The sequence below is a fragment of the Olea europaea genome, chromosome 1 (genome assembly GCF_002742605.1).
Source record: "Olea europaea var. sylvestris chromosome 1, O_europaea_v1, whole genome shotgun sequence".
Lineage (NCBI taxonomy): Eukaryota > Viridiplantae > Streptophyta > Magnoliopsida > Lamiales > Oleaceae > Olea > Olea europaea.
Window position 1 is genome coordinate 15,605,148 of NC_036237.1, and position 12,783 is coordinate 15,617,930.

At 33.1% G+C, this 12,783-nt stretch overlaps 1 protein-coding gene across 1 annotated transcript; it reads left to right on the top strand.

The window, feature by feature from the left end:
* Positions 1-1,766: 1,766 nt before the first annotated feature.
* LOC111395434 (glucan endo-1,3-beta-glucosidase-like) lies at positions 1,767-3,271 on the top strand. The gene is made up of 2 exons (XM_023021430.1): positions 1,767-2,033; positions 2,169-3,271. The coding sequence occupies exons 1-2, from the start codon at positions 1,967-1,969 to the stop codon at positions 3,125-3,127; spliced, it is 1,026 nt and encodes a 341-aa protein (XP_022877198.1). The 5' UTR covers positions 1,767-1,966; the 3' UTR covers positions 3,128-3,271.
* The last annotated feature ends 9,512 nt before the right edge of the window (positions 3,272-12,783 follow it).

Below are 12,783 nucleotides of genomic sequence, written 5' to 3' on the forward strand. Positions count from 1 at the left end.
GACCTCCATCTCATTCACTCATTTCACAAATAAATAATATATGTGTGTGTGTGTGTGTAAGAAAAAAATTAAGTCGCCTTAATTAAACTAACAAATAATTAAAATATAAAAAAATGTGTATATAATATTTCAAGTAAATATTTAAAATTTAATGACAAATCAATCTCTCTCTTTTTAATATAAAAAAAATTATTACAATATTAATCTTCTACATAAAAAATTGGACGAAAAAATATGTTACCAGAAATAATAAAAAAGAGAATGAAGAGAAATAATAAAAAAGATAGAAAAAGAAAAAGAGAACAAATACAATTGGTAGAAGAAAAAATAATAAACTTTTAATCATAATATTCTTTTGTCAAAGTCTCCCAAAATATTGGGATAAATGAGAGACTTTATTTCTAAATTTTATTTTTGTACTTTCAAGTTTAAAATTAGTATTCTGAAAACTGTTATAAAAGTCTTTAAAAGTCATTAAATATCAAAACTTTTAGAGGCTTTTAAAAAGTTTTAATTGAATACACTTTAAAAGTTAATAAAAGTTTCTATTAAATACATTAAAGATCTGTTTGATTGTAAATGTGAAATTTGGGTGGAAAGAAAATGAATTACAGGAAATTTAATTGTTTAGAAATTGTTTTCTTGAGAATTGTAAATTATTGTGTTTGATTGGTATACTTTTCCACGTGAAAAATATTGAAATAAAAATGTTTTGTGTTCGCTTAACTTTATTTTACATGAAAATTGTTAGTTAAAGGGCTAGAATTTACTGGTATTGGGAATGAAATTTGTTTCCATTGCTAAAAAAAAAATATATTCAAGAAAATAATTTATCTTTTGATGTTCGTTTGACTTTGTTTTATATGAAAATTGTCCACTAAAAATGAAAGAATTTGTTACAATTGTTAATAAAATTTGTTTCCATTGCTCAAAAAAAAAATTTAAAATTTAAAATTTTTTTTAAAAAAAAGTCAACCTGAAAAATGAAAAACTATCTAATACATGAGAAAATGAATTCCTCCATTTCGTGGAAAAGGTGCACGTGTGGCTGAAAGTTGGAATTTCAATTATCTAAAAAATTGATGCCATCAAACCTGTAAAAACTTGGAAAAGGAAAAAAATTTTCCATTTTCCAAGGAAAAGTTGTCATATTTTGGCCTAAGACTTTTAGAAAGTGTTAAAAAAATTACATTGAATATCTTTAAAAAATTTTAAATCTTTAAAAGTATTTAAAAGTCTCAATTAAATACATCTCTTTAGTTCCACTGACTAGAAAGCGATCAAATGCTCCACCAAGAATCTCCAATCAGAAAGAGAACTTGAAATCTTCAAATGCCTACGGGAAGTCCTCGCCGGGGCCAATTCTCGACGAGAACTTTTGGTATAGATAGTTTGGCTACTTGAATTTAGATGAATATAAACCGAAGGAGAAGAATCAATCCCCTTTAATGCCCATGACATGGAATTTACATTTAGGATACGCTGCCAATCCCCGGTGAAGATATCTAAGTAATTAGAAGGTGAACCTAATTCGACTATATAAAGGTCCAAAAATAGGTAATAAAGACGCTTGAATTCATACTTGATTTTCAATTCGTAACTCTCATAGAACTTTTCTATTTGACTCAAGTATCGAAATGCTACTTGAGTACATTCGCCATTCCATTTTTGTAGGAATTCGAGAGATTGAGGAACGAGTAAGACTCAACGAGTTTCAACATCAACAATCACATTGAAATTTTCAAATTAGCAGAAGCACCAAAAGTTTATTTCATTCTTTAAGGTCACATCTCATAACGGCTTCCAATTTTAACAAATTTGGATTAAAAGAAGAAAAGTTTGGTAACTTACAATTAATCCAAACAAACTAATTCACACCAAAATCAAATCTATACATGTAGTATGTACACGTGCCTATATATAAAAATACTGGTTTCATCATCTTCTGCTAAAAGGGACTCTGAGAATGGGAAATCAAAGCATCCTTCTAAACCTTCTATTTGCTCTCTTGATTCTGTTTGCAGACTCAACAGGTACTTTAAGATCCATTTTTCCATTTAAACTTTTTGCTCGTTCGATAAGGTGGACAATATAGTAGTGTTAAGTGAAATGTTCTGTATCAAATATGTCGTACTCTTTGTATTGATCAACTTGATTTTGTCTAGCAGTGGCTGCACCAGTCGGAGTTTGCTATGGCCGTGTCGCCAGCAACCTACCACCACCCTCCGAGGTCGTCAATCTCATCAAATCAAACGGCATTTCAAGAATTCGTCTATTCAACCCTGACCCTGATGCCCTAAAACCATTCTCCGGCACTGGAATCGAGCTCATGATCGGTGTCCCCAATGAAATCCTCCCTACTCTAGCCAATGGCACAGTGCCCACTTCTCTTGAATGGCTTCAAACAAACATTTTCTCGAACATCTTGCCTACACAAATTCGATATCTTGCAGTTGGCAATGAAGTACTCCTGAAAGATCCATTCTACTCTCCTTATGTTGTCCCTGCAATCCTTAATCTATACGAAGCTCTTCAAACGTTAGGATTATCAGAAACAATCAAACTTTCATCTTCTCACGCCGCTTCAATATTATCTAGTTCATACCCTCCATCATCCGGTGCTTTTGACCCGAATATCCAACCCGTTTTACTTCCTCTTTTGCAGTTTTTACAAACCTCCGGATCGCCATTAATGGTGAATGTGTACCCATTCTTCAGTTACATAAACAACCCGCAATATATATCCCTTGATTATGCACTCTTTAGATCCTCCACTCCCGATATTGACCAGAATCTTGCATATACCAACATGTTTGACGCAACGGTGGATGCATTTGTGTACGCTATGGAGAAGGTGGGTTTTCCGGGCATTCCTGTGGTCGTGACGGAGACAGGGTGGCCGGCGGCCGGCGGCTTTGCCGCGAGTCCAGAGAATGCGTTGGATTATAACGCGAATATAGTGAAACGAACTGTGAATAACTTTGGGACGCCAAAAAGACCTGGGGCTGGTATTGAAGTTTTTTTGTTTGATTTGTTTAATGAGAATGGGAAAAATGGGGAAGAATATGAAAGGCAATTTGGAATGTTTGGAGTTGATGGTACTAAGGCCTATGACCTTAAATTCTAATAAATTTTTTTTTATTTTATTTTAAGGAATTTAAAATCCTGGCATAGTGAATTTGTCATGTGAGTCCCTATCGGAAACATTATTCGTTTGTTGAACATCAATTTTTCTGCCATTCCATTTAATACAGAAGAAATAAGTTAATTATATATTTACAATTTCTAATGAGTTCGATCATGCACTCTATGTTCTATTTAGCTCATTTAGTAAGAGATTTGGAGCCTGTTTGGAAGTGATTTTGAGAATTGATTTTTTGACTGGTAGGAGAAAAGTGGAGTCCACATGTGAGAGAAGACGTCAAATATGACAGTTGGAATAATGAAATAACGGTTAAGAAAATTAATTTTTTGGGACAAAAAATCGCTCCCAAACAAGCTGTTGATATAATCAAGAGTTTCATCCTTTAATCTATCATGGACATGTGGTTGTCGTGACATATATAAATATAACTACAATGGAATCTTGTAATTCTGCTTATCGAACGAATATACAATTGTTTCAATAACGAGATCTAACCCCAATCAAGTTTTACATATACTGGCACATGATTTCAATACTTTCGAAGAGCATGGAAAATTAAAATCAAATAGGCAAGTTTTATGTTTCCGAAAGTGTTTTTCTGATTTTCGAAAACAGGCAAATAACGCGCATTCATAAAAGAAAAAGAAACGTAGTTAATTTTTAACAAAAGGTCAAAATTGAAAACAAGTGCGATCTTGATTAGACGATATATCTTCATATCTTGCTTTATAATAATAGGATGTAATTAAGAGAGAGCGAAGTTCTTCGTTTGTATTTTTTACTAAAGAAATAATATATCGTGAAGAAGGTCATAGAATTTTAAGTTAACGGAAATGAGGTTACTCATACATTTGGTATTTCTTATACCGAACGGGGAGAATAAAGGAATAAACAACACAAACACTAAAAAGACTACGGATAATTTAATAAATAATCAAGGAGTTGTTTCATTTAATATTTGTACCCCGCCCATCCTGTTGGGCGCGCGGAAACTCCAATAACACATGTTGATTCCAAACTAGATTTTAAGGAACGAGATTATATGACAATATTGAAGTATACTAGATCACACACCAAAAACAAGGTTTAAAAGTAAAGAAAACACAAAGGGATTAACACAAAGAACGATGTTTATTAAACTGAACAATATGAAGAATACAAGACATACTAGCAATATTGCTTCTATGTTATTCTCTATAAACCGACTGGAGGAGTCTTGTATTTATAGGCCAACCCTAGAAGAATCCTAAAAGATAATAAAATATATTACAATTAAGAGTCTCAATTTCAACAAGATTTTGTTTTCTTATTCAACTTAGTTTCCTTAAACCCTAGGTTAATATTCTCATAGTCCAAGTCGAATACGCATGTTCAAAAGACTTCTATTTGAATCATACTCCTAACAATCTCCACCTCGACTCAAATTCCAGTGCAACGAACAAAACTCCTAGATTTCAAATCCGTTTGCAATTAAATGAATTGGCCTAATCTCCTCAACACAGTAACCATTCCATATAAACCAAACACTCGTCCTCTGCCTGACATCCACAATCGATACCCTAACCCAATCCCCAGAGTTTCTAATTCCACCAAGGAATTAATGTTGATCACACAGGGCCGAAGCAAACCCTGTAATAAGAACCAAATCAGATGCTTGATTAGAAGGCCCTTGCTGGAACTGTCGCCTTCAACGTCCCTAGAAGCATTCCAGACATTGCTGACACCACGGTACCTATGCTCAATGAATCCTATCCCAGCAACTGAACACAGTGTATTTGCTGAAATTGGTGGCAAAGAGAAATCACTAACGCTCTTCCTAGTAGTGTTCTGAATCGACTCAGAGCTCAATACAAGAGGTACTTTACCAAACTGAACTTTCACCACTATACCAAACTGAACTTCCACCATGGTACTGTCCAAATGTCTCCTCTTAACTGGTTCTACACTCTCCTGCAAAATGTACAACTATGATCTTTTCCGTCCCTTCAGTACAACCCGAACTCCCTTTCGGACCTTCAAGACTCCACCCCCTCCAGAGAATTTATACCCTTTTGCATCCAGGGTACTTAGGAAATGAGATTTCTTTTCAAATCAGGAACATGTCGAACCTGATCAATTGTTCTAAATGTTTCATCCTGCAGCCTCAATCTAACTCGATCGATTCCAGCAATACGACAAGATTGGTTGTTTCCCACTACAACTCCACCTTGCTAAACAGTCTCATATGTCTGAAATAAATTCCTATCGGAACACATATGGTGTGAACATGTTGAATCAAGAATCCACTCCTCCTCAGGCTTAGACTCCACATCAGATATCACGGTCAATATCACATCTTCTCTATTTGAACAATTCTCAACTACACTAGTTTCGTCTAAATTCAAAGGTTACACCCCATGATTTGTAGCTAAATCACCTTTAGCCTGCAACATATCGCAATCCTTCTGAATATATCCTTTCATTTTCAATAGTAACAGGTCACATTGCTAAATCTAACCCTTGATCTGCCTCTTTGTTGAGCACCTTGAGATATAAGAGCTTCCCCATCCCTTGACGTAACTTCAAACAAATGTTTTATTTTCTCCTTTGAGTGCAATGTATCATAGACATCTTCTATAATCAAAGTATCTCGACTATACAAGATAGTATCCTGAAACAATGCATAAGATCCATGCAGTGAACACAGCAGGATCAATGCAAGATCCTCTTCATCGTACTTAACCTCCAACATCTTCAGATCTGCAACTATTTCCTTGAACACAGCAACGTGGTCTTCCAATGACTCTCATTTCGCCATGCGATGTGAATAAAGCTTTTGCTTCAGAGCCAGTTTACTTGTAAGACTTTTAGTCATACACAACTGCTCCAACTTCAACCACAAAGTAGTCACTGTTTTCTCCTTCAAGACATCCTGCAGAATATTATTGGACAGATGAAGATGAATCAATGAAACGGCCTTCCGATCCTTCCGTTGTTTCTCCTCCATTGTCTAACCAACTGGCATCCTCTCAATACCCAACAACACATAATCCAAATCCAACTGCGCCAAAATAGCTATCATCTTTACTTACCACAATGAAAATTTTGTATTTCGATCTAGCAGCGGAATTTCATACTTCAATGAGTTCATTCTTGAAAAATCTCAGCCAAATCACGAAGAACCTGCAACCCATGCTCTGATACCACTTGTTGGGCACGAAAACTCCAATAACACACGTTGATTCCAAACTGAATTTTACTCTCTATAAACTAACCAGAAGAGCCTCGTATTTATAAAAGAGTTCTAAAATGCAAGAAAATATATTACAATTAGGATACCCAATTTCAACAGGATTTTGTTTCCTTATTCAATTTAGTTTCCTTAAATTCTAGGCTAATATTCTCCTAGTTCAAGTCGAATATTCCTTTTAAAAATACTCATATTCGAGTCATACTTCTATCATGCCTGCCTACCCGCCCACCTACCCAACCAAACCCAAATCGCCACAAACTCAACCCCACAATTCGCCAGCGAATAATGCTACTTGTACATATAGATGTTATATTATAGTTTACATATATATGAAGTGTTTAAAATAGCAGTGAAGTTTTTCTTTATTTGATTGAAAAAATTCTGACAAAATCATATTTCACCTCATTATGTATACATAAATCATTATTTACATGTAACACAACATTTCACCATCCTGTTGTAACCACCACAATCCATTACCCATCATCACTTTTGAGTCCAAAATAAATATTTCATCTTTCCCAATCATCCCCATCCCCACCCCTACCAACCAAATATCATCTTCGAGACTTTAAATAGTAAAGATCATGGTTAATGGTGTTGCATTGAATGGGAGTGCTTTGAAAGAGAGTTTAAGCTCGTGTTTGGTTCCCATTTTCTAAAAGTTTCTTAAAATTCATTTTTAACCTCATATTTCATGAAATCCATAATTTTTATTTTTTATTTTTTGAAAAATTACTAAAAATATGGTTTTTAGATTAAAAAAAAAAAAAATGGAGCTAAGTCAAATGGGTAAATCTATAAACTCATATTGTGAGGAGGATCTTCGGAATGATAAGATTGAATGACTTTCAAGTTGATTATCACGATTAGATAGAGATTAATAGGAACTTAAAAAGGATTTTTAATATCTTGAAGGTCGTGGATGAAAAAAAAAAGTAATAATATTAACAAGATGGAAATCAAGGGCATAATAAAAATGATAGAGTTGTGGTTTCGCTACCTATGTTTTCAAGGAACGAAAGAATGTGGAAAATATGGAGTGTGGGTACAGAGGGCGAACTTCTAGTAATGTCTCAATAAGGGTAAAGGTAGTTTCAGCCATAGAACTATTGGTTTGAATGATAGAATTGAAAATGAAAGGATACTAATGGACAAGAATGTTAGATATTGTTGTGCGGAAAACTGGAACCGAATTAATTCAATACCAATTTGTAGGAGAAAATACAAGATTATAGGCACAATATGAAATAAAAATCATCAAAACACAAGAACAATGTAATTTGTAGAGAATGAAGGTTTTATTATAATATAGAGAAAGAATTCAAAGATTTTGTATTTAATTCCACTTTGCTATCATTGTCTGAGGTGCCATCGTGTTCAACTGCTAGGGAAGGACCCATTGAAAATAGGTACGGGAATGCTGATTTGATTACGTATGCTTTTTGTTGTTTTGAAGGTGTTGAGACTAGCAAGGGAGCCTTCAGTTAAAGCATTTGGAGTTGATTTTGTTACAGAGTATGGTTCAACCATGTTTGGTAAATCTTGAATTTCTTGGGGAAATTTTGGGAATCCAGTGTTTGCGTTTGGGTTCACGTATCATTTGTGGGTACTGTGGAAGGGGAAAAGTAATTTTTAGTGAGGTGAAGAAGTTTGGTTCCAGTTGAAGAATGCAATCTATTTTGCTACAGTCAGATTACTTTTCTAGGTGCAAAAATTTTGGAATTTCATTTGTTGCATCAAAATTCATGTCAATGTGGGGATTGTTAAAATTTGGAGGTGACCCGAATTCTTTGATGAAGATAATTGAGAGTTCTAATTAAATTGCATGTTAAGAAGAATTCTATTTGTAATGCTTTTGAAATCCTATTTGAAGTCTATTGGCAAATTTTAGTTGAAATTCTATTTGGAAGCCCTATTGAGAGTTGAAATTTGTATTGGACTTAAATAGATCTAGATAAGTAAACTTTTGGGCATTTTATTTCATCTACAACTCTGTTTCTAGGACTTGGATTGTCCCTATATATATTTGAATTTTCTTTTAGTTTATGTATTGCTGATATCATATTTTTCTCTCCATTGAGCGTCAATTAATAAAATTACTCTATTCCTCTACCAATCTCTCTTCTTTCTTTAATCTTATTCTTGCTTGTACGATCAATACTTCACATACTGCCATACTAAACTCCTCGTTACTCCCAAAATTAACGAGGCGTGCTATAGTTCTTTCCCTTTTCTGGTGACGTGGCCATCAATGTTGGACATCTCCAGGTTTCTTTTCTAAAGTTCTTCTAGCTGCTCTTCATAAATTAACTTCATGCTCTTCACTTCTACTCATTTTTGGAACTAGATTTCCTTTTCGAAAATTTGCCTTTTTTCCCAAAACGTTGGTTTTTACTCACATGAATTTTTCGTGGTTAAGGTGTGGTTTTCCATGTACGGTGTCAATCTTTTGACTTCCAAAGAAGACCAAATTGTCAATTGGTCTCAATTCCTTTCCATCCACATGTATGTTACTTACACACTTAGATACAACATTACATTGCACATGACCATATGATGCAAGAGGTTTCAAATCAAGTGAGGCCGAGTTGTCAGATAGTACGTTGATGGCGTTGAGATACCATGAGATGGTAGATCGATGCAAAGATGGAAAGTGATTGAAATACTTTCCTTAATTGGGACAATTTTAACACCTTTTTTCTTTTTTTTTTTTATTTGGCCATAACTTTGGCTATGACTATCAAAATCACAAATATGACCCCAATCCAGAAAACTCTTTTCGGCATGTACGTCATGGTCATCCAACTATGCTCGGTGAGCATCAATTTCAAGACAAAAATCCACTGTTTTCCCCTTCAAATATCAAATTTTAGTTATTTTTTTATTTATGGCAGTATTTTGTTAGCTTTTTTCTAGTTGATTACGAATCTGATTTGAGCAACATTTTTGGCAAGTTACTTCTTTTATTCCGTATTTTATTTTGGTGTGATTTTCGAAATTTTGCTATTTTTGGTAAAATTTCTTATTTTCTCAACTATTTAACCCCGCTTGTAGGTTAATTTTCACATTTTGGAGTTTTAATAATATTCAGTGAATTTCAAAGAAGTTTTTTTGTGTTTTGGGTGTTATTATTTTGTTGTTTTTCTGTGTTTTGGGTGTTATTATTTCGTTTACTTTTCTTTGAATCATCTATTACAATAAACCCGCAGGATAATTGCTATCCAGTCCGGCGTCGCCATAGTTCCGATAGGATGCAACGATCTCGTGTACTTTGATCCTCTAGTTAGATGAAGAAGAATATATTTAGATTTGAGGAGACATAATAAACAAAAAAAAATATTGGTGTCGGGTTTGACATTCCTATCTTGCCTCAAGTTCAATTACCTTCCAATGACACTAGGTGCGGTATTTAAAGCCAAGGGAGACAAGTAAAGGATCACTAGGTGCTTGACACGTAATATCATCTCAATGAACCATTGGTCAAGTTCAATTTTATCAATCCATAATCATAATATGCTTGCGGTTCCCATAGCCTAAACATAGGCTTAAAAGCTATCATTTGACTTGGCATCGCCATGGTAGAATTATCACATCAATCACTCTGTATAGTGTACTTTATGTAACTTAATCGAGGCAAGACTTGAGATACTCATTGTAGCAAATGTCCCTTGCCTTGGATATATAGTGCAACGGAGAGTTGACACATCGCTTTAGATAATAATAATAATATAACAAGTGAGGCAATTATACTTGGACATAGGCATACAACACCTATCTAGCTTACTCATTATTTTAACATTTACGCAACTAATTTCTTTGTTATCCTCTATATGCTCGGAAGTAGGGCTGGGCAAAATCCAACCCAACCCGCTCAACCCGATCAACCCAAACCAACCCGATCGGTTTGGGTTGGTTTTTTAAATTCAATTGGGTTGGGTTGAAAAATTATTTTTGAGTTTGGGTTTCGGGTTATGATTTAAAACCCAACCCAATCCAAGCCAACCCGGTGAATTAAAAAAAACAATATTTAAGATGAAAAAAAAAAACTAAATAAAAACAATAGTAAAGATATGAAAATGACTTATAATTTATAAATGTTCATTTTTTTTATATATAGAATGATTCCTATAAACATAATTTACAAATGAAATCTTATTTCATAATAAAGTAAAAATTAAGAAGATGATGATGAAATGAATAAATCCTAAAAAATTGTAAAAAAATAAATAAATAAATAAATAATAATAATACTTCATAAATTTTAAACTTATTTATACATCATTTTTCAAAAAGAATTCCTTACATAGTTTTTTTTTTTAAATAGAGATTTTCAAGTAATTTGAAACTTTAAAAATTTCTCTAAATTAAACAAAAAAAATTATAATCGAATCCAACTTTAATTGGACCGAAGCCCAACCCGACCAACCCAACCCAAACCAACCCAAACTTGATCGGGCTGGGTTGGGTTTAAACTATTAATTGGGTTGGGTTGGGTTGGGTTGACTTTAAAAAAAATCGACCATGTTGGGTTTGGGTTGGGGAAAAAATCGACCCAACCCGACCCAACCCATGCCCACCCCTACTCGAAAGTGCAATGAAGGAAAATCCTCACCCTTTCTTTTTAAGTCATCGAAGCAGTGGGGTGGTCTTTTTGGCGACCTTCAATTTTTCAAGTATCGTTTTTAGTATCATTGATAAGAAATCGATAAAATCCATGAAGATTGTCGTTCCTGTATCTACGTCTCAGATTTTGGATTCATAATTCAGAAAAAACTGATGAAACTTCACTAGAAAAAGAATACTTGTTGACGAATCATGTTTAGCCCAATCATATTTTTAGCGCACTAAAGGAAAATTTTAGGTGGTATCGTTGAAGTTGTTTTCATTGAACAATCTACTTATTTTGCCTTTTCTTTTCAACACGTTCTCTCTATTTTTCGTCAAAAGCTTTTAACTTTTGTAAATTTTAAGCTTTTAATTTTTGTAAATTTTCATGAATGGTGTGGAGGAAACTTAAAGGTGAGAACTTACCTATATACCTATTGAATTGTCAAAAAATTTGAGCTTTTAGATTTGGTACCATTTTATTTATCTTTACTACACTCTGTGTTTGCATGAGTCATTTTTTTTTTTAAATAAAACCTTGAACGTGCACTATGTGACAATAAAATTTGAGATCTTTACATATTTCAAAATTTTCGATTGCCATTTTTTTAGATTAAAATTTTAACGTATTTTGGCCTATGAAAAGAATCAGACGGGTGTCTTTCAAGGCTTGTTTAGTATCTCTCATAATGAAATTTTGAACTTGAAATTTAACAGTTACATTTGCTGTCCCATAAAAATAGACTTGTTTTTCTTTTTTCTTTTTTTGTCCTAAATTATATGTTACTTTACTTATTGAGAATATAGTTCATTTTTTAGTTTCTAATATGTCCATATTTAATGTGTTTTGTTATTAACAAATATGAATTACTTTTATTTAAATCATTATTTAATGTAATGGTATATTAGGAAAATGTAATTAAAATTTAGATTTTCAACTATATTAAACCCACATTGATTGAGATTAAAATCAGATTTTTTGTAGATTTTGATAAAAAGTTGATTAAATTAATAGTTGAAAAGTTTGTGGGTCCCATGAAATATATTTTTAAAATTAATTGTTGATTTTGACTTATATTAAAATTTAGATTTTAATTTGTACCAAATGAGGCTAATCACATTTTCTTAACTGTTAAAATTAAAATAAGCATTTGTTTGTCAACTATTATATCACATTATTTTTTCTACGGTACTCATTCAACCACACATTCTTCATTAAAACAATATTACTCATAAATAAAAAACTTTTCCTTTTTTGTAATCATACATTTCAACCTCAATCACTATAATATATTTTTTTGAAATTAAAGGGGCACAAACATCCCTAAACCTATCTTTATAGGATATATGGAGCATCCAAATTCTAGTTTTTATCTTGATTTTTGTGAAAAGTATGTCTTGGTATATTAAGCTCCCTATTTGAGCCCTATTACATAAAACTTACTTTTTTCTAAACTCATATTCGATCATATTTTTTAATAAAATATTTTTACATGCAAATCATAAATTTGCATGAAAATGGTGAAGGCAAAGGAGGAGGTTGCTGGAATCTAGTGGCCTACTCCCTTTGCAGCGACCTCAGCAATCCTTCTTTATCATCTAATCATAGGTGATGAGCTTTGTTGCCTATTTCTAGGCACATCAAACATCATCACCTCTTCATTCTGTAGCTATCGAGGTGGAGGAGAATGAATATTGGTAGCTTGATCTCTTGTCACCGAGTTGACAGCTCTTTCTTTCTCGCCTACTTTTAGACAAAGCATCACTATGAGAAGAATTCCTAGGTCTTTCAATTTTT

Bases quoted from the DNA above. Each gene is read 5' to 3' on its own strand.
- LOC111395434 (XM_023021430.1), top strand. From the start codon at position 1,967: ATGGGAAATCAAAGCATCCTTCTAAACCTTCTATTTGCTCTCTTGATT. The intron at 2,034-2,168 runs GTACTTTAAGAT...TTTGTCTAGCAG, and splicing joins TCTGTTTGCAGACTCAACAG to TGGCTGCACCAGTCGGAGTT.